The 23194-nt window shown below is 32.2% G+C and overlaps 4 protein-coding genes across 4 annotated transcripts; 2 read left to right on the forward strand and 2 right to left on the reverse strand.

Annotated features, from left to right (window-relative positions):
- Positions 1-809: 809 nt before the first annotated feature.
- LOC130981551 (receptor-like protein EIX1) lies at positions 810-4661 on the forward strand. Its single transcript, XM_057905135.1, has 2 exons — positions 810-4022; positions 4462-4661. The coding sequence occupies exon 1, from the start codon at positions 810-812 to the stop codon at positions 4005-4007; it is 3198 nt and encodes a 1065-aa protein (XP_057761118.1). The 3' UTR covers positions 4008-4022; positions 4462-4661.
- Positions 4662-6597: 1936 nt separating this feature from the next.
- Positions 6598-8894, reverse strand: LOC130982554 (uncharacterized). The gene is made up of 2 exons (XM_057906593.1): positions 7699-8894; positions 6598-6889 (listed from the first exon to the last, which is right to left on the reverse strand). Exons 1-2 carry the CDS (start codon positions 8804-8806, stop codon positions 6804-6806), a joined length of 1194 nt encoding a protein of 397 aa, XP_057762576.1. The 5' UTR covers positions 8807-8894; the 3' UTR covers positions 6598-6803.
- A 1110-nt stretch (positions 8895-10004) lies between these two features.
- Positions 10005-11429, forward strand: LOC130981552 (putative receptor-like protein 16). Its single transcript, XM_057905136.1, has 2 exons — positions 10005-10090; positions 10481-11429. Exons 1-2 carry the CDS (start codon positions 10005-10007, stop codon positions 11427-11429), a joined length of 1035 nt encoding a protein of 344 aa, XP_057761119.1.
- Positions 11430-12111: 682 nt separating this feature from the next.
- LOC130983197 (protein MITOFERRINLIKE 1, chloroplastic-like) lies at positions 12112-13919 on the reverse strand. Its single transcript, XM_057907382.1, has one exon. It carries the CDS (start codon positions 13850-13852, stop codon positions 12713-12715), a length of 1140 nt encoding a protein of 379 aa, XP_057763365.1. The 5' UTR covers positions 13853-13919; the 3' UTR covers positions 12112-12712.
- Between the last annotated feature and the right edge of the window lie 9275 nt (positions 13920-23194).

Consider the following 23194-nt stretch of genomic DNA (forward strand, 5'->3'; position numbering starts at 1 on the left):
ATATCAATAATATTTAGAAGACAATAAAAAATCAATTCAAATAATTTAAATTTATTTTAGATACATTAATAAAAATTAAATAAAACAAATAGAAATAGAACTATTTTAGGAATAAAATTTACGACTATCTAATAGTGGTTGATTTAATTTCCGTTGATCACATATTTTGAATCTTACTTTTCTAAAATGGCTTGAACTTGTGAATTTTATTTATTTTACCAAATTATATTATTTTATCCTAGTTCTAGAACACCTATTCATTTTCTTTTAAATTTGTTCCTTGTTTTTACCCAAAATATCATTTTTATTTTTATTAAATATATCAACTTACTTAATTTCTCAATCAATAATAAAAAAATAAAGTAATTAAAAGTGAAAGAAATTTTTGGAGCAGCAACTTTTAATATTTATAATCAGTATAAATATTAAATTATTTTTAACAAATAAATTTTATTAATTATGTATATAAACTTTGAATAACATGTGTACAAAATTCTGATAAATATAGATACAAATTATATACTTTTTTATTTGTAAAATGCCTATAAGTATATATTATTGTTGACTAAATACAAGCAAAAAATAATAATATTTGTTTACCATATGTAAAGAAGTAGAAGATGCAAACAGATATTTTGGATACATAGACGTTATTCCACTATATATATGATTATATGGGCCTTGGAGTTTTCAAAGAGAGCAAGTATATACTGTATTTGTGGCTTGTATGAACTCATATTCTTATTTGAGCTACTGATCATCTTCTCTTTGTAGAAATACATATATATACTTGGAAGATACTAGAAACGATGAGCAATTACTTTCTAAAATGGGTTTATGCATTATTAGTGGTGCTTATTATGTTGTATGATGCAGGATTAATCCATGGGGAAGTTACATGCTTAGAGAATGAAAGGCAAGCACTCCTCCGCTTCAAAGAAGGCATAAATGATCCTTGGGACGTGCTGTCAACATGGAGGGACGATGATTGTTGCAAATGGCAGGGAATTACATGCAGCAACCAAACTGGTCATGTACTCCGCCTTCATCTCCGTGGATCATATTCACATTATTTATTTGGTCAACCCAATATCTCCACCTTGATTGACTTGCAATATCTTCAACATTTAGATCTTAGTTACAATCATTTTTTTAACAGTTATATCTCAGAACACATTGGCTTGTTTTCCAAGTTAAAATATCTCAATCTCTCAGATGTTGGTTTTGTTGGGAGTATTCCTTATGAACTAGGCAAGCTTACACATTTACAGTATTTGGATCTCAGCTACAATTTTCTTGATGGAGTTATCCCATATCAACTCAAACACTTGAGACAACTACAATATCTCAGTCTTCCAGGGTATCTTGGTCTTTCAGGAGCAATCCCTTTTCAAACTGGTGATCTTCCATTGCTGCACACTCTCAAGCTCGGTGGTGACTTTGATCTCGAAAGTAAAGGTGCAGAATGGGTGTCTAATCTCTCCTTTTTAAATACTCTTGACTTCATGTCAACGAGTCTTGGCAACTCTCACCACTGGCTTCAAATGATTCGTAAGCATATTCCAAACTTAACAGAACTGAGGTTGGTCGATTGCAGTCTTTCTGATAATGATGTTCAACTTTTGTTTCATATTCATTCTAACTATTCTTCCACTACTCCCCTTACCATCCTTGATTTATCTTATAATATGTTGACATCATCCACATTTCAATTGTTGTCACAATCTCATTACCCAAACTTTCCTTCTCTAGTGAGCCTTGACCTTTCTTATAATAATCTCACTTCATTAGTGTTTCAAGGAAATTTCAACTTCGGCTCCAACCTTGAAATGCTTGATTTGTCAAATTGCAGTCTTACGGATACAAGTTTTCCCGTGTCATCTACTTCCATTGTGAATTCTTCATCTTCTCTTGTTAGCCTTCATCTCTCCCTTAACCTGTTGACATCATCAAACATATTTCACTGGATCTTCAACTTCACAGCCAATCTTCACACCCTTTCTCTTGGTTACAACTTGTTAGAAGGTCCTGTTCCACTAGGTTTTGACAAAGCAATGAAATCTCTTGAATATCTTGATCTCTCTCATAACAATCTGCAAGGAGAGATTCCCCATTTCTTTGGAAACATTTGCACACTGCTATCACTATACTTGTCATATAACAACTTGAGTGGGGACTTTTCAAGATTCCTTCAAAATTCATCATGGTGCAACAGACACATATTTCAGGAGCTAGACTTGTCCTACAATCGAATCACTGGTGTGATAACTAAAAGCATCGGATTGTTATCTGAGTTGGAAGTTATGTCCCTAGAAGGGAATTCTTTGAAGGGTGAAATCACTGAATCACATCTCACAAGCTTTTCCAAATTAATGGACTTGTCTTTGTCTTACAACTCAATATCTCTAAAGTTTGTCCCCAGATGGATTCCTCCTTTTCAGTTAATATGTTTGAGGCTAGCATCTTGCAAGTTGGGTCCTAACTTTCCAAGTTGGCTACAAAATCAAAATCACTTAACTTTTCTGGATATTTCTGATGCGGGGATTCATGGGTCTGTACCAGAGTGGTTTTGGTATAAGCTCCAAGCGGTAGAAAATTATTTGAATATGTCCCACAACAATTTTATAGGTGCTATATCAAATTTACCGCCAAGGTTATCCGTCCCTGGAGCATGTATAGATTTGAGTTCAAATCAATTTGAGGGTGCAATTCCATCGTTTTTGCAGCAGGCATCAGGGTTGATTCTCTCTGAAAATAAATTTTCAGATGTGTCATCACTGTTGTGTGACAACAGCACTACTGCTACAAGCTCGCTGGTCAATCTAGATTTAACAAACAATCAAATAAATGGACAACTTCCAGATTGTTGGGGTTCTGTAAACATATTATTGTTTCTTGATCTAAGCAATAATAATTTGTTAGGGAAGATCCCACCATCCATGGGCTCCCTTAACAAATTAAAAGCTTTGGTCTTAAGAAACAATAGCTTGATGGGAGAACTGCCTTCTAGTCTGAAGAATTGCACCAATTTATTTGTGTTGGATGTGGCAAAAAATTTGTTGTCTGGGCCAATTCCCTTTTGGATTGGTGACAACCTTCAACAATTGATTCTCTTGAGCATGTCAGAAAATCACTTCTCTGGAAATCTTTCTATGCATCTCTGTTACTTAAAGCACATACAAGTGCTGGATCTTTCAAAAAACAACCTATCAAATGGAATTCCAACCTGCATCAAGAATTTCACTGCAATATCCAAAAGGAGGATTAACATAACTGAAACCAGAAGTCGTATATATACGTCTAGTAGTAGTTATTATTATTATGGATATGAACTTAGTCTTGGTCAGTACATTGTTAACATAACTTTAATGTGGAAAGGTGTGGAAAACTGGTTTGAGAATCCAGAGTTTACTCTTAAGGGCATTGATCTCTCAGGTAATCATTTAACCGGTGAAATTCCAAAAGAGATTGAATATTTGGTCGGGTTAAATGCAATGAATTTATCAAGAAACAATCTGAATGGAGAGATTCCTTCAGAGATTGGAAATTTAACTTTTCTAGATTTCCTTGACCTATCGAGAAATGATTTGTGTGGTAGAATTCCTTCAAGTCTGTCCCAAATTGATGGGATTGGTGTGTTAGACTTGTCATACAACAATCTTTCTGGAAGAATCCCATCAGGGGGACACATGGATACCTTTGGAGCCTCTTTCTTTGAAGGAAATCCTAATCTTTGTGGTGAGCAACTCAACAAAACTTGTCCAGAAGACATGACACCAACAAAGCCACAAGAACCAACAACACATGGTGATGCAGATGACAATTCAGATTTTTATGAAGCATTATACATGAGCTTGGGTTTTGGATTTTTCTTTGGCTTTTGGGGCCTTTTAGGACCATTATTGTTTTGGAGGTGTTGGAGAATTGCTTATCTCAGATTCTTGAACAAAGTAGCAGACTACATATATTTAATGGTGGCATTGAATATGCGTAGGTTCCACAACTGACTTCAAGATTGCCAGGTACATTCTCAGAATAGCTGCTCTCTCAAATTCTTAGTTTCTTTTCTTTACTTAATTACTTCTTCCTCATATATGCTAATATTTTTAATGATTTTATGCACTTTTATGTGGTGTATTTAAAGATTCTTTTTTGGGGATTCCTGGTAACATCTCTAGACTAAATAATTTAGAAATAATTATTTATATGAAATATAAATTTAGTCATTCTAGTATGTTTATGTTTATAGTAGCTACCGTGACTATAGAATTTTAAAAAATGTTACTAAAAATATTATCAAAATATAAAAAAAAAATGTATTCTTAATTTTAACAATACTTGCATAGCCATTGTAACTACTATAAACATAGGCATACTAGAATCCACCGTATAAGTTATGGCGCTATGGTATTTTGACTATTTTTATTGTGGGTTAAGAAAATTAATTGCATTTCGGTGCAGATGCGCTCCTCACTTCTAATCTGGGATGGATGCTAGTACCAAGATGCATGCAGTGTGTTGGAGTTGTTGAATTATATATTCAATAAGATTTTGAGTTTGTAAAATCTATTACTTTTTGTCGTCAAACTTAGTTTGTGGTATTTTATATTTCTAGTTATCAGAATAATGTAATGTAATGTAATGCAGTGATGTAAGTACCTCTTCATCGTTGTAAGAACTCAATTTGAATTTATTTGCGTGCTGCTGTATGTACTTCACTTCAACTTCGGCTGCTTCTTTACTATTATAAGTTCTTAGCTTTCTGTTTGCCTTCAATAATAGCTTCATGATCGATGGGGACCCCTTAGTGTAGTGTCACTAGTGTGTGTTATAAGAAAATACGTTAAAAGCTACAAAATATATTTCTAACTTAGTAGTTCTTCCAAAAACATGAATATAATGCGTCCTATTCATCCCACTATACACATTCAAAATTTCAAATTGTGAAACCTCCTTATTGACACGCTAACAAACCATGAAAGATACAATAGCTATGTAAGGAGGCACAGGATTCGGTAGTCCAAGAACCTTTGGACCACTTAGTAGTCCAAATAGAAAACATGTTTTTAGAGTTTTTTTATCAATTGTTATGTAGTCCTTGAACTAATTTTAATTACAAATCAACCCATATATTTTATTTAATTATAAAAATAGTTTTTTATTTTATAAATTATTATTTTATCAATTATCTATTATATTTATTAACAATCAAATACAAAAATAACAACCAATTATATCCTCCATTCATCCTAATAATTCCAATTGATTAATAATTAACTTTGATCTCGTTACGTTCGTCCATGGCTTCCAAATCGTGTTTCCTTGAAATTCAATCGATTGGTTTTTCAAAACAATCGATTGAATGATAACTCAATCGATTGGTTTATACTATATCACAAAACAATCGATTGAAAGTTGTAAGGTAGAATGGTAAAAAACTTATACCAATCGATTGTTTATACTTTCCAATCGAATGAATGCCTCAAAACAATCGATTGTTGTTGTTACTCAATCGATTGAATTCACGAAAACAACATGGATTTGCCAAATACAATTGATTGGAAAGTGATGACATTGAAGTTTTAGCCAAATTCAATCGATTGGTAATGTAATCCAATCGATTGGAAGGTGATGAAGTTGAATGTTTTGCCAATTTCAATCGATTGGTAATGGTACCCAATCGATTGAAATGAAACTGTACACTGAAAATTTATAAATTCACCTTTGCTTCGCATGCTGCAATTAATGCATGTTACATACAAGAAACTAAAAAGCACATAAAATAAAAACAGACAATTAATTACATGATTGTTCTATTTTAAATTTAATCTGTTTGTCCTCTGGTTTTGCGCCACTGAAATAAAATCAAGAAAATAATCCATGTTTAAATCAAACGCAGGACCAAGATGCTCAACATTCATAATGCCTAATGAAATAAATTATAATGCATGGATCACAATAAACTTGTATGGTATGAACTTGTATGACAAACAGATTAAATTTAAAATAGAACAATCATGTAATTAATTGTCTGTTTTTATTTTATGTGCTTTTTAGTTTCTTGTATGTAACATGCATTAGTTGCAGCATGCGAAGCAAGGGTGAATTTATAAATTTTCAGTGTACAGTTTCATTTCAATCGATTGGGTACCATTACCAATCGATTAGATTACATTACCAATCGATTGAATTTGGCTAAAACTTCAATGTCATCACTTTCCAATCGATTGTATTTGGCAAATCCATGTTGTTTTCGTGAATTCAATCGATTGAGTAATAACAACAATCGAATATTTTGAGGCATTCATTCGATTGGAAAGTATAAACAATCGATTGGTATAAGCTTTTTACCATTCTACCTTACAACTTTCAATCAATTGTTTTGTGATATAGTGTAAACCAATCGATTGAGTTATCATTCAATCGATTGTTTTGAAAAACCAATCGATTGAATTTCAAGGAAACACGATTTGGAAGCCATGGACGAACATAACGAGATCAAAGTTAATTATTTAATCAATTGGAATTATTAGGATGAATGGAGGATATAATTGATTGTTATTTTTGTATTTGATTGTTAATAAATATAATAGATAATTGATAAAATAATAATTTATAAAATAAAAAACTATTTTTATAATTAAATAAAATATATAGGGTTGATTTGTAATTAAAATTAGTTCAAGGACTACGTAGCAATTGATAAAAAAACTCTAAAAACATGTTTTCTACTTAGACCACTAAGTGGTCCAAAAGTTCCTGGACCACCGAATCCTGTGCCATGTAAGGATAGTGATGATGAACTAGTCATTCTTGTTTGAAAGCTGTTGTGGGTTGTTTGGATTCGCACCACCAGCTAGCTTGGGCTCTTTCCTTGGAGATATGCAATCTGTAACATAATATGTCAAGCCCAATACAAAATCCAAGATTGGAATTATTTAAACTAAATGTACCTCTGCCAATAAGGCTTACCTCACACAGCATCCCCCCTCCCCATCTCAAAAGTCTCGAACTCAATTCCTACCGAAATATATGAAAAGTGTGTGGATGTGTATATTTGTATTTAAGATTGGGAATTGTCCAATCGGCCTAACAAAAAAAAAAAAAAAACTAAATGTGCCTCTTAATCCACCTTTTTCTTTTCGAGAAACGCTAGATAAATAATGACTATCTTGAACAACATGAAGTCATAAACAACAGTCAATCAAATAAAAATATACTACTCTTTTAACCCTATTAATTCACATTATTTACATATTGTTTAAAAATGTTATTAGTTATCTATACTTTTTCTTTTCTATAATAATAGCAAATATAGAATAGTCAAGAGTAAATACTTTTGTTCTCAGGTCTTAAGAATAACAATTTTTTAAAAAATAAAGAAAATTTATTCACAAAATTCCTAACAATGTTGTTGATAGATATAATCTAAGGTGGGTATTCCCATGAAGATATTATAATTATCTTCATATGATGATTTTTTTTTTTGACCCTTGGATGATGGATTGTAGGGTTAGATTTTGATATGTTATAAAAGTGTTATTTTTATTTGAAGTGTGGCCAAATCAATAAATCACACTTTTATACAAAACATCTTCATAAAAAGATGTTTTTTGCATCTTCATTTGAATAGTTCCCATGATCTAATGGTAACTCTTACAAAATTAACAAGAAGCATGCTAACAAAAGCAACATTACCTTGGGAGTAAGGATGTTTGCGAGGCATTCCCTTGGTGAGCGAGAAAATAAAGGAGGTGTTGAGCACTTGAAGACCGTCGTCCTCTAAGTAAGGCATCGTATCGTAGACTTGATTCACGAGTACACGCACAGATAAGAACCTTTGCTCCTCCCCTTCTACCAACCCTAATTCAGCTACTAAAATGGAAAGGGATGGAATGCCTTCTGCGAGACCACCTATGATAATGCATACTTTGCTGTTGCCAAGGTCAACCGCGTTCATTCCTATGGACGAACTATCAAAGTAGGATGGCTGAATCGCCTTACACAACTCATCAAGGAATTGATGGCCACGAACGCAATAATCTTCATTATCCACCAGCAAAGCGTGTATGTCATATTTCACACCATCTTCGCAGGGAAGCCCCCTCAAGTCCCATGTCAGCACCACCCTGCAATTGTCTACATCCCCAAGGGACGACACCAGCACAAGGGGTCCGTGAAACTGACGATCAGAAGAAGAAAATGCGCGCTCCGTTTTTTCCCACCTGAGAGTTCGGGGATCGTAGGCACGGTGAATGGGTGGTGCGGACGAGCAATGAAAGAAGAGCTTATCATTCAGCACGAAACCGGAAGGCAAAGAACGACAAAGATCAGGGAGCACTGTTGGAGGAATAGACAAGGAATCCCATTTCCCGTAACGGGAACTTAAAACCCATAACCCCGTCTCCAGTCCTCCCGGTGTCTCACGATACCCCACCAAGTAAACGTCATCTTGAATGTTTGCAATGTAACCGGGGCGGCCGGTCGGTAGCGGAGGGATTGCGCCCAGCACTGCTGCCTCAGAAATGTCCAAAGTGTCGCCGCCGACATAGGAGATTTGGTAGATGTTGGTGCCAGAATCGGTTGGATCACCGAGTAAGAAAAGTTTCGAGTGGAAGATAAAGGGATACAACATGGTGGGCTCTGGAAGCTCCAAATGGAAATCAAAGGGAGCCGGCTCAAGATGGGATTTCCAATCCCTAACCTCATTCTTCCCCAATTTTTCTAACTTCTCAATGCGGATGCCAAAGATTTTGTCGTCTGTCACCATCCACAGGCATGCTCCTGTTTCCGCCGACTCCATCATCAACAATATGAACTGAACACAGAAGAAAGGATTTATTTGTTTGTTAGATGGCTGTGAGATATCGGTTATAGAAGATTGGATTTCCTCACGGATTTCTTTTATTTAAATTAATTGGCCACATCTCGATTTTTGAAAATTGAACACATAGATTTCAATTGTCTAATATATTTACATATTTTTTTAACTAAATAATTAGTTATTAGAATAATCAAATATGTCATAGTAAAATAATCAAATTTGTTTATAAATTATAATAGTATAATAAAACTTTTTGAAATGTCAAATACATAATTTTTATAGTATAAATGTCAAATACATCATTTTTATACATTATAACCGATTAGTGCTTTTTCTTTGGGATAAAGATCCTCTAAAGTAAAAAAGTTGATAAAATAATAGAGTGAAGAGTTAATCACTCTTAAATTAAAACACTAAAACACATATTTTATAAAAGTTATAAAATTAATAATGATTAATATTTTACTTTACTATTTTATCAATTTTTTTATTTTAGAAGATTCTAATTTTATTTTTTTATACATGTAATATGATTATTTCTAATCACATAGATTTATATATAGGTATTGCATAAAATTAAAGTTTAACTCATATCCATAATTATAACAAAAATGAAATCAAAATAAATAAAGATGGCCACGGCTTTACATCAGTGGTTGATTTAATCTAGGAACAAAATTGACTACTAGCTAGTAGTAGTTGGTTTTAACTTCTATCTCTCACATATTTTAAATCAATTTTTTTCAAAATGGCTCGAATGTGTGTATTTTATTTATTGTACTAAATTATATTATTTTATCCTAGTTTGCTCAAGAAAATCTGTTTTTTTTTTTTTTTGTTCTTTGTTCTTATCCAAAATATTATTTTTATTCTATTAAATTTATCATCTTACTTAATTTCAAAATCAATAAGCGAAAGAGTATTAACTCAATAAAAGTGATATTAAAGTAGAATACATACACTTTATTGAACTATATAAATGAATATTGGGCTTAGAGTTTCCCAAGAGAGCAAGCTTAGAGAACATTACATAAAATTCTCTATCATCTTCTCAATTACGTTCTGAAATGTGTGTATGCATTAGTGCTACTTATCTTATATGATGCAGGACCACTCCATGGTGAAGTGAAGTGCATTGAGAAAGAGAGGCAAACATTACTCAGCTTCAAACAACGCATTCATGATGACATGGGCATGCTGTCAACATGGAAGGACCATGATTGTTGCACATGGCAGGGAATTGCATGCAGCAATCAAACAGGTCATGTGCTCAGCCTTCATCTTAGTGGATCGAATTCAAATTATTTGTTTGGTGGAGGGAATATCTTCATATTGATTGACTTGCAAAATTTGGAATATTTAGATCTCAGCTATAATATGTTTCTTTACTGTTATATTCTAGAACACATTGGCTTGTTTACCAAATTAAGATACATCAATCTCTCACATACTTACATTACAGGGAGCATTCCTTATCAAATAGGGATTTTGTCTCAACTCCAATACCTTGATCTCAGTCAGAATAATCTTGTTGGAGTAATCCCTCCTCAACTAGGGGAGCTTGCACAATAAAAGTATTTGGATTTGAGCTACAATGATCTTGATTTGAGGAATCCCATATCAACTCAAACATTTGGGACAATTACAATATCTCAGTCTTCAGAGGAATAGTAAACTTTCAAGGGCAATCCCTTTTGAGAGTGGTGATCTTCCATTGCTACAAACTCTCAAGCTTCTTGGTGACTTTGTTTTCGAAACTAAAGTTGCAGAATGGGTGTCTAATCTCTCCTTTTTGAGGAATCTTGAATTTGTGTCATTGATTCTTGGCAACTCTCATGAATGGCTCCAAATAATTCGAAAGCATATTCCAAATTTAACAGAACTGAGGTTGTCCAATTGTAGTCTTTCTGATAATGATGTTCAATTTTTGTTTGATATTCATTCCAACTACTCTTCCACAACTTCCCTTACCATCCTTGATTTCTCTTATAATTTGTTGACATCATCCACATTTCAATTGTTGTCCAACTTCAGCTCTAATCTTCAGGAGATTTATCTTTCACATAATGATATTGTTTTGTTACATTCTCATTACCTGAACTTTCCTTCTCTAGTGATCCTTGACCTTTCCTATAACAATCTCATTTCATCAATATTTCAAGGCAATTTCAACTTTGGCTCCATCCTTAAAGAGCTTGATTTGTCAAATTGCAGTCTTATGGATACAAGTTTTCTCGTGTCATCTACTTCCATTGTGAATTCTTCATCTTCTCTTGTTGTCCTTCGTCTCTCCGCTAACCTATTCACATCATCAAACATATTCCACTGGATTTTCAACTTCACAACCAATCTGCACACCCTTGATCTTGGTGGCAACTTGTTAGAAGGCCCTGTTCCAATAGGTTTTGACAAAGCAATGAACTCTCTTGAATATCTCGATCTCTCTTCTAACAAGCTGCAAGGAGATATTCCAGCTTTGTTTGGAAATATTTGCACGTTGCAGATACTATACTTGTCATCTAACAACTTCAGTGGGTACTTTTCAAGCTTCTTTCAAAATTCTTCATGGTGCAACAGACATATTTCGTGTGCTATCCTTGTCTGACAATCGAATCACTGGTGTGATACCTAAAAGCATGGAATTGTTATCTGACTTCGAGTATCTGAACCTACAGAATAATTGTTTGAAGGGTGAAATCACTGAATCTTATCTCATGAGCTTTTCTAAATTAAAATACTTGTACTTGTCACACAACTTATTATCTAAATTTTGTCCCCAACTGGATTCCTCCTTTCCAAATAGTAGTTTTGGAACTGGTATCTTGCAGGCTGGGTCCTAGCTTTCCAAGTTGGCTACACACTCAAAATTACATAGATTATATGGATATACTAGGGCCAAGATACATGCAGTATGTTGGAATTGTTGGATTATATATTCAATAAAATTTTTAGTTTGTATAATCTATCACTTTTTGTGATCAAACTTAGTCTGTGGTATTTTGTATCTCTACTTATCAGAATAATGTAATGGAGTGATGTACCTCTTCATATATCTTTGTAAGTTGTTTTCAGAATAATCTATTCCTCTTCAAATATCTTTATAAATATACTTGATCAAGAGTATTACCATACTAGAACTTTATTATAAAATTGATTGATAGATGATTCTCTAATAACTCAATTTGAATTTATCACTCTCCGCATTTTTTTTCTTAGCTTCTAGTTCCCGCATTGTACTTAAATTCAAGTTTGGCTTCTGTTATCTTCTTCACTTATAAGCTGCTGACTAAGCTAAGAGAGTAACCAACTCTCTAACATCATAACAAACTTTTACATGGGTTCTTAACAGCTTAACTAACACCTCAACTAACTACACTCTCTAATATCCCTTTCAGCCACTTTTAACAAGCTCCAATTCTGAAGTCTTATCTTTTCAGCACCAGAATCAGCTACTAACAAGGTTGCTCACTCCTCTGAATTAACCAAACCGCAATTGTGAAAGAGGAACATGATCTTGAACGACAACAGAACAAAACCATTCATAGATCCTATTACACCAAGCATAAGTTGAGTTGGAAAGTGAAAACTATGCCGAAAATTGGCAAGATCATTTCAAATTGAAAGTATTACAACAAATTTCTTGCATATAGCTTAGTGAGGTATCATGAGTTCATGATAAAAACATGCTTGAAGCACCATATTAACTATGCTAGCATTTAGCCACAGGATAACTAACTTCCTAATGTATTTAACTGAAGCAACTACTTATGTCAATTGCACAGATATCAAACAAAACAGGGGTAACCAATATCTTAACAAGCAAAACTAAGCAAGAGAGAACCAAAGAGAATCCGAAATACCGGCAATGCGGCAATAAACTCATGAGCCTCAGCTAGGAGAAGCAGGCACTTCACTCAACTCCTTTTGCCTCAGATATTGTTGCAGTATAGTGAGCCTAGCAGTTTCAAATGCAAAGTAACCCAATGCCGAAAAGCAAGCACTATGAAGAACTCTAGGCCCCATTCCACGGGTAAGTCCAACCCACCCTTCCTCCTTTAATATCTGCTTCACCGTCGCCGAAACCCCGCCGTACACAACAGCAGCAGCCTTGTTCACAGCATCTCCATGTACCTGAGTCATCAGCCTTGTCTTCACCACATCCAAAGGAGTGGTTATAGAAGCCGAAATTGCGCCGGCAAGTGCGCCACAAAGCACACTCTGAACAGGTTCCAAGTGAGACATCTTAGTAGTGTTCAACACCGCAGCTTTCAAGTACTCAAATGATGAATAACTCAAAACCCCAGCAGGTAAATTCCTCAGCAATGTAGCAGAGTAACCAGCATATAACCCTAAAAACCCATCCTTTTCTAAAATCTTCGCCAAAACCTGCCAAGATCTTCCCTTTGCACCAGCTTGCATTCTCTGAGTAATCAATTCCTTAGGTACCATTATAGCAGAAGACATAATATTCCCCATTGCACCAGCACTCGGTGGAATCAACACAGAAGGGAACCCTTCAATTTTGGATAGAAATGACTTACCGAACTCGCAGGTTCCGAAATACACTGCAGAAGAAGCGGTGGATCCAACAATAACCGCAGATACGCCACTGTAGAATCCGAGAATACCATTTTGCTGGAAGGTCTTCACGACCGCGTCAAGGGCATTCTTGTAAATTTGGGATGCTCCTTTGGTCTGCATCTTGGTCTTGATTGTGTCGAGAGGGTGGAGGCAGACGTAGGTGAAGGCGCCGGCGATTCCACCACCGGCTGCGCCGATTAGTGCACGCTCGACGACGGTGAGGTTTTTGAGCAAAGTTTGGGGCTTTGGGGCGGGCTTTGAAGTGGGCCGGATCCATTGGGGGCTGTGAGCGGTGGGGTATGTGGCAGTGGCGGTGGTAGAAGCGAAAGGAGGGTTTGTAGCGGTGGCGGCGAAGTGATTTAGGATGGAGGGGAAATCAGTGGGATGGCGGTGGGGATTGGGATTGGGAGAAGGGAGGCCAAGAGAGGATGAGATCCTGGCCTCCATTGAAGAGAATCTGGTGTGAGCTTCGGCCACTCTTGCCTTGCGCGTTAGAGTCAGTGATAGCGGAGCTAAAAAATAAACGCGCAAAACCAGATAGAAACATAATCTTCTTTCGAGTAATTTTATTTTACAATTTACATCAAAATAAAAGGTAAAAATTTAGGTGAAATTGATTTTATATGAAGTTGATATTTGAAAATTATTAGATGAAAAATTAGTCAAATTTAGGGGTGTTTAAATCTAAATCGATCTAAACTAAACCGTTCATCTAATCTAATTTAAACCGAAAAACGATTAAAACCGCATTAAGTCGGATTTGATTGGATTCTATCTTTTGCAAACCGCTGTATTGGATCAGATTTCGGATCTATTTTTCATAATCGATCCAATCCAATTCAAACCGCACAATGTGTTATAATATTATTATTTTATTATTATATTTACAATTATACTTATAACATGTTCAATTTATTATACATTTTTCTATTATTCATGTATTATTATTATTTAATAAATATTTTATATTCAAAATATTATTTATTTATTTATTTATTTTAACTAACTTATAATTTTATTTCTATTGTTATGTTATCGTTGGTTTTTTAAGATATTGTTAAGACTTGTTATGGAGTTAAATCACAATTTAGCCCCTGAAATTTAGTCAGATACTTAGAATGACCCCACAATTTCGTTGGTCCCAATTAGAACCCCCAAATTTGCAATTGTGGCTCCAACTTGCCCCTGCAATCATCTCCGTCACCAGAATGCTAATTTGATGCAATTGCATGACACGGTGGATACTACTTAAACGACGGCGCATTGGTTTCGCGCCCAAATCCTTTGGAAACCACGTCATTTCAATTTTTTTTGGGTTAAAACTCTCTTTCTTTCCACTACGACAATCATAAGTTGTAAAACATCAAGGAAACCTTTACACTACGTGGTTTCTAAAGGGTTTGCGCGCGAAACCAATGCGTCGTCGTTTAAGTAGTGTCTACCATGTCATGCAATTGCGCTAGATTAGTATTTCGGTGACGAAGATGATCGCAGGGGCAAGTTGGAGCCACAATTGTAAATTTGAGGGTTCTAATTAGGGCCAACGAAATTGTGGGGATCATTCTAAGTATCAGGCCAAATTTCAGGGGTCAAATTGAGATTTAACTCCTTGTTATGTCGTTGTTGGTTATTTAAAATTTAATGTTGAGATTTGTTATATGTATTTAATTTTTTTAATTTAAAAAACCGCAAATCTAAACCAATCCAATTGTAATCGGATCGGATTGTATCAGATTTTCAAAAAAAGTTCATCCAATCCAAACCGCATCGCACATAAATTAAGCGTTCGAATCAGATGACTTTTTCCCTTAAAACCGAACCAAACCGTACCGCGAACATCCCTAGTCAAATTATCTAACAGTTTTCAGATATCAACTTTACGTAAAGTCGACTGCACCTGAATTTTTACCAAATTAAAATCATCGATAAACATTTTTTTTATCGAATATAGGAAGACTCAAACTTACAACCTTTTAAGTGAGTATAGAAAGATTATGTCATTTGAGCTATAGTTCGTTGACATCGGTAAACACTTAACATAGGTATCTTAAAATATAAAATATATATTAAAAATAATATATATATATATATATATATATATTTAATGTTTTTTATGATGAAAAATGACAAGTAATATAAGTTTTAAATAATATTTGAGAACCAAAACTCAATATTGTATTTACTAGTAAAATTTTAATTTGGAAGACAAATTTCAGCCCCTTCGGTTTTTGTTGGACGAAAGATAGCCTTTCTTGGAGCTTCAGTTTTCGGGGCAGAAGTTTTGGGGTAACAAAATTATTTCCTTGGAAAAGAAGTTGGGCTTTCCTGAAGCCCACAAACTCCCAGTGTATTAAAGGATTGGGCTCTACACAATAGATTCTGAATTTGTAGCAATACCAAAATCACAAAAAAGATTCTGAATCAATACCAAAAAAAGTTGTAGGTTCTCTCCATCATCCCTTTTTGTTCGTTGACCTAATGCAATCACAAAAAAAAAAAAAGATATCTAGTGCAATGGTGAATGGTTGGAGACTTGGAGGCATGTACTAGTAACATGTTGTGCCTCGTCGTTAAAAACTACACCGAGTTCGAGTCAGTGAAAACATAATAATAATAAGCTCACTAAATCAGTAAATAAAAATCCCTTAACTAAGTGATGAAAATTCAAATCTCACCTCAAATACAAAAATATGTCATTGCTAATTTTTTTTACCTCGAATGGAAATTCTTGACTAAAACTTCAAAGTGGTCCCTGAGATTGGGCGAGTTACCCATAATTGTCCTTGACTTTCAAAATTCTCTAACAGGATTCCTCACATTCAGCTCCATGACCCATAGTTGCCATTCGACCCTTTCTGGCGTTCAGTCAGCAAACGGAGGGATGATCTGGCACCTCCAATGCCACGCTGGAGCCTGCAACGGCTAGCTGATGTGGCAAATCTGAATTTTGTACTGGTCTCTAGTCCCATTAAAACCCTAAAAACTAAGATCATCCTCTTCATTGCCTGAGCTTCAAACTACTGCTGCTAATTCCTTCTCAGATCATCCTCTTCATCGCCTCCAGCTCCAGGTAATAACACATACAGATCATATGCCTTCCATTTCGATCTGCCATTTCTTTGTTTCCTGATTGCTAGCTGCTGTTACCATAATACGAATGTAACTTGGCTAAATTTCAGTTTCCTCTAAAACTGTAATCACTCAATACTCAAAACTATAAGCTGCCGCTGCTTTTGTCAGTTTGCAATTGTTTGATATAGCATTACATTGTGTTACTTAATGTAGACATGTGCTGCAAATGCAAATGAAAAAGGTGACAAGGCTTCCTTGATTCCTCACTCCAGACGGCCTGCACTCCCCTCTCTGCAAATACCCATAGTCATTAGATGCCGCATTATCTTCTTTCGCAAAGACGGATGGTCCTTCCACATCCACCTACTTCAAGGACCCTCTCTCTTAATGGTAAAGGTTCATTCTCTCTATTGTCAAAGGTTGCCTACTCATTACCGGTTACTCCAATCACATCTCTGGGTCAAGAAAGTGTACATGGCAGACATCTGGGATGTGCTTCTGATTTAAATGTATGTCTCTTTTCTTCAATCAAGGCAACTGTTTTCATACAACGCTAAAAGTTAAGAATCGTTATTACCTGGAGCTGGAGGCGATGAAGAGGATGATTTGAGAAGGAATCAGCAGCAGCAGTTTGAAGCTCAGGCGATGAAGAGGATGATCTTAGCTTTTAGGGTTTTAATGGGACCAGGGACCAGATTGGGTACAAAATTCAGATTTGCTACATCAGCTAGCTGTTGCTGGCTCCAGCGTGGCATTGGAGGTGCCAGATCATCCCTCCGTTTGCTGATTGCGCCGGAAAGGGTCGAAGGACAACTATGGGTCCCGGAGCTGAATGTGAGGGATGCTATTAGGGAATTTTAAAAGTCAAGGACAATTATGGGTAACTCGTCCAATCTCAAGGACCACTTTAGGGTTTTAGTCGAAAATTCTCTCAATCAGAGAGAATTAGTTATTACTTTTAACAATAACTATATCAATTTATCTTAAGAGTTAAAAAATTGTCAACTCTAATTTAAAAAATATTAGGTGGCTAATATTTTTCTGTACATTTAAAACACTAGTTAACTCCTAATTCTTTCACTAAAAATGTCGTAAACGAGTATGTCCCTTAATTAAATGCATCACTCTGGTTTTCTTTTTTTCTCAAAGAATGTTTAGAGTTTTCTTTTAGTCTTTATGATAGACAAAAGGTTTTTATAAAGTAAAGGTTGCTTATGTATAAAACAATTTTTTTTTTTTTTAAATTAGAGTAGTTGCTTAATACCGATGCAAAGCGTTCAAAGTTCTTTTTCAGCTGAAGCAACTCTTTTGGCTATTAATTACAATTGGAACAGATTTAAACTATGAGTTTTCCATGCATATATTTTTTTCTTCCCACTGCATTTTTTAATTCGACAGGATTATCGTGAATTAAAATTTTATTTATTAATTTGTATATACAATAATTATTGTATACATAAAATAAGATTGGAACCATCCACATTTTCTTAAACATATTAGTAAATTAATTATTATATCAACCCAAATTAATTTTTGTATGCATAAATTTATCTAAATCGTTAAGGAATTCATGACTTGGTTACATTTGGCGGGCTCCACATATATATAATTAAATTGGATACATCATTCAATGCTAATTGACAATATATACGAGCAAGTGAGCAACCACATGTCCATTGTAAAAGAAATAAACTAGTTAGTAATATTAATTACTTGTGGGTGACAAGTTATAGCTAGGAATTGATATATTCATTTGTTCTTCTTTACACTTCAAATTAAAAAAAAGGAGTATAGGAATAATATTTTTATTAATATGTTATGATTTCAGACAATTATTCATGAAATAAGTACATAAAATCAACGTACAAAAACAAAAAATAAAAAAGGTTATACTTTCATTTTCTAAAATAATTCAAATATGTGTAATAATAAATAGAATTAGAGTAAAGCTATAAAATGAAATCTTGCTATAGAAAATTATAAATATTTTAACATAAAAATTCAGCCATATAACTTATTGATAAATTAAAAAAATTTCCAATTGAATGCACATATGGTAAGTTTGATAGAGAATATATATATATATAAACTACAAACAAAAGTCAACTCTTAATATTTTGTATAGAAATTGAGACTATTAAGTATAAATGTCTTTCTTTAGTTTATTATACAATTTACACGTATCCCTTTGATAGAGATTATCTTTGAAACTAAAACACATTAATAATTGTATAAATATATGCATTATTTGAATGATGAAGTCAAACCAAAATTCTTCATCAACTTTTTGAAATGCCCATGCATGATTTGATTTTGTGTTAAGCTGATGAATATACTCATAGGAGGGAATAATATGATGTGAACATAAAGATAAAGATATAATATATAGGTCAGAGAAGTCACAACTTATTTATGCAATTGCATGTGTCCCATGCATATATCTCTAGCCCCATTATTATTGAGAATAAACTTTATTCAGATGTTGAACTTAGTTTACATTGGTGGGGGACTTTACATATATAGGGTTGTTGATGCAATAATTGTAATATAATTAAATTTTATAATAATCATAATATTTCAAGAAGGGAACAAACTTTCTTAAGATTAAGCAATTTTATGGACACACATAAACAATGATAATAGTCACCAACCAACAAGAAAGCAATATGCAAAGGTTTTGTAACAAAATTGTTCCCTTTTATTCTTCCAATTGGTGGAGGACCAATCATATTTGTTCCTTTAAAAGTGTACTAACAAAACAAGAACAATAGATAGAGTTCATGTTATAACTAGGATTGTTGCAATCACAATAACATTGGTCCATCAAAACAAACATCACTACCTCTTTACCTTTTTTTTCTTTCTCTCTTTTTTTATCTATTTAGGCATGTGGATTTTGATTCCACTTTTTCTTTTAATTTTCATATGATGATGATGTGTAATCCAAGAACTATAACAAGGAGAATTTAATCTTGTCTAAAAAGGTACTTTAGTTTAGGATGGGTTACTTCTATTTATGTTAATGAGTTCAACAAACAAATCAATATTTGCATTGAATTGTAGTTTTGTTAGGGTGTGTGAAATTGGCATTGGCCACAACTCATCACATGCATTATGTATAGATGTATGTGGGGATTTTCATAAGAGAAAAAAAGCAGACAAGGATAAAGCATAAAAGTGATTGATGAGATTTTGTGTATTACTTTAGCAATTGCATTTGCACACTATGCACTCATGCCCCATCACAATCTTTTCTTCAAACGGAATTTGAAGGAAGTGATGGCTTTTATTATTTTTATTTAATTTGTTTCTTTTATTATACGAGCAATCTTATATCATTAACAATATTATCTTTTTTTTTCAGTATTTAACTAGTAATAATTTATACTTATATTTATAAAAATTTTATACATAAAAAATATATAATTTATACATATATTTACTAAATTTTACAATATAAATCAATATAATTTATACATATAAATTAATAAAATTTATTTATTAAAGATAATTTAATATTTATACTGATCAAATAATAATAAAAAATACTAAAAATTAATGGTTTCCAAAATTTTGTTTTTATTATATTACATTACACATACATGTAGTCACATATACTAAATTATGCATCATTTCTAATTTCTTTTACAATAAATAAAAAATTATCATTAGATTAATTATTTATGCATAAAATATATATTAAAATATAAAATTAAAATTAAAATTACATAAAATAAAATATATAAATATATAATAACAAATTGAACAATAAATTTTTAATATACACATCATGTTTTGTTCTCCTTCTACCCTCTTCCTTTCAAATATCACAACCATTCAGATTTAATTAATTTGGCCATCATTCTTACATTTGTGAACTTCCTTAAATTTGAAATCAAAGCTAAGAAAATAAAAGCATAGCTAGTTAGAGCGTCCAAGGCTCCAAGCTAGGGTAGCTGTTTTTTGTGTGATTTCATTAAATAAGGCGGGGACCTATAATTTATATATATAAAAATTAATTAATTATTAGCTTCTTGTCCTCAAAGCATGGTTTTACATATTTACTTTTCTTTTTCTTTTATTCTTTCCATTTTTGGAACCATCTTCATTCTTCACTCTCCCATTATTTCTCTTTCTTTTTCATCATGCAACCTTTGCTTCTCTTGGATCAAGAATTTACTCACTTTTTCATGCATCCTCTAAAATTCAAACCAAAGTCGGCTTTCAAGGTGATAATGTCTCTATTATATTGTAATCATGTGAATATTTCTAACTATTATTTATTTATTTATTTATTATTTTTTTCCGTCAAATTAAACTTTCTAGCCTATATAATAATAGCATTGTCCACTATGAAAATTAATGTATTTAATTGTATTCAATTGTGTATTTAATTAAAAAAAAAGGAGAAGCTAAAAATAAACATTATTAATAAAAGTAAACTATTTACATTTTCCTAATTAACCACAGATAAAAATAAAAGTGATAAACAATACTTGGAAATTTATGTACAAAATAGCATATGATTATTTACTCCTATAGAAATATTTTTTCAATTTAAAAGTTTATTCTTTCATTAGTTAAAACTATAGTTATTACCTTTCATTTTTGTTCAGAGGATAATTTTCGTTTAGGATTTTTGGTTCTTGCTTTTCCTTTTTCTGTTTTTAATTTTTGTCCTTTTTCTGTAATGAAAACCCTACAATAATAATATTCGAAAATGTTTGGTAACAAAAAAAATTAACGAAAAATAGTCAAAATTTATCTTATTTAATATTCGTTAATTGCGCGACAATTAATAAATACTAAATAAGAGCATAGCTAGTATTTAGGATTTAAGTCCATGTTACACACAAATCTAATTCAGAAATCCAACAAACAAATCTATCATCTCATTTAAGATTTTAATTATGCTATCTTCTTACATACATTTATGTATAATAATCTAATTAATTGATAAACAAACTAAAAAAATGCATAAATATATCATCATATATTCGCATGTTTTTGTTAGGTAGAAATTAAAGAGTAAGGTTTATTTATTTAACTTTATCTTATCAAAATCTCCCTTCCCAAATTTTATGCTTTTGTCTTGAATGAAAGCATTGTCATCATCTATACTCGTACACATATTTCCAAATCAAAATAGTATGTTATAACTTTTTTTCCACAGTAAGCCTTTTAAAAAAATATAAAAAAAAATAATATTAAACCGAGTAAAATTATAGTAAAAATTTCAAGTGTATCAAGAATATCAGTATTTTAATTATTTTAACCATTGTTTAAATTAATATATATTATATATATTTTTTATAATTCAGATCAACGGTTAAAACAATTAGAACACCGATATTCTCGATATCCTTAAAACTCTTCCAAAATTATAATTTTCTTTAATGCATAATCCCTGTTCTTACACTATGATGACGTATAAGCCGCAAAAATGAGAAATGTAATTAAAACTGGAAGAGAAAAAAACATAATTGGTGGAAGATTATTCTATTCAAGAGTTATATATTATTAATTAATTATTCCATTCGGTGAAGCATATATAGTTTTGAAAAGTTGGTTATCTACTCTTAACAGACTCTCATCTAAAGCACAAATTCTTACATTGTTATAAGAATATTCTTATGGAAATAATAAAAAATAATTAACATAGTCCAAATAGGTTAGAACTCAGACAATTGAAATTATACTCGATTTTACCTACGATTATATATTTTAAATAGGAAACCACAATTCACATCATGATGCACATAATATGAAAAAAAAACATAAAATAATTAGTTAATAATAGAACTAAAAAATCTTCCCGCTTTCTAGAACTATCAAAACTACGTTTATTACATAAATAACTTATTATTCATAAAAATATTCTTTCCATGTATATATATACAGTATATATAATTAGATATTTTTTAAATATTATTTTTTAATTAATTTAATTTAAAAAATAAAAAGCAAGTAATATTTTTTATTTTTTAAATAATTGATACATAAAAATAAATATTCAAATTAATTAAATAATAATAAATGTTTAAAACGATTTGTTAAAAATTAAAATTTAAAGGATAAATAGTATTTTTGATATATATATATATATATAGGCGAAATGAATGGTATGTGTGAATGTGAGGACACCTTATGTACACATGTACAAGCTATGCGTTATGAGGAAAAAGAAACATTAGACTAATTCTACAAGCTAAGAAAAATTCCATAAATTTGGTGAAAGATCATGTTCTCTAGGTATTTTTTTTAATATAATAATAATAATTATTTTATATATGAATTTTGTGAACACATGAATTAATGTGACAATGAACAAATGTTAATTATGACAAAGACTTAAGAGAGAATAATAATAATAAGAATGTGCAAAGGGTTTCACTATATATTCTTCTAAGTATTTCTATAGAGGAAAATAACAAAAAATGGTTTTTGTATAAGCTAAGGTTGGTTTAATTGATGATTCACATGTCTATAAAACAAAAAGTTTCTCCAATTTATTATTATATCATTAAATACAAAACTAATTAATTAATTTAAATGACTTATGTCTATATCTAATATAACTAGCTAGAGGCCTTAGACTACTATTAACCAAGTATGTAATTATCACAAATGTATATTAGGAGGACAATAATTTTTTTTCTTTGCTTTTACTTTATATTTAAATTAGTAATTTTTTTCTTTTTTTAACTATTATAAAGG

Source organism: Arachis stenosperma, chromosome 5 (genome assembly GCF_014773155.1).
Source record: "Arachis stenosperma cultivar V10309 chromosome 5, arast.V10309.gnm1.PFL2, whole genome shotgun sequence".
NCBI lineage: Eukaryota > Viridiplantae > Streptophyta > Magnoliopsida > Fabales > Fabaceae > Arachis > Arachis stenosperma.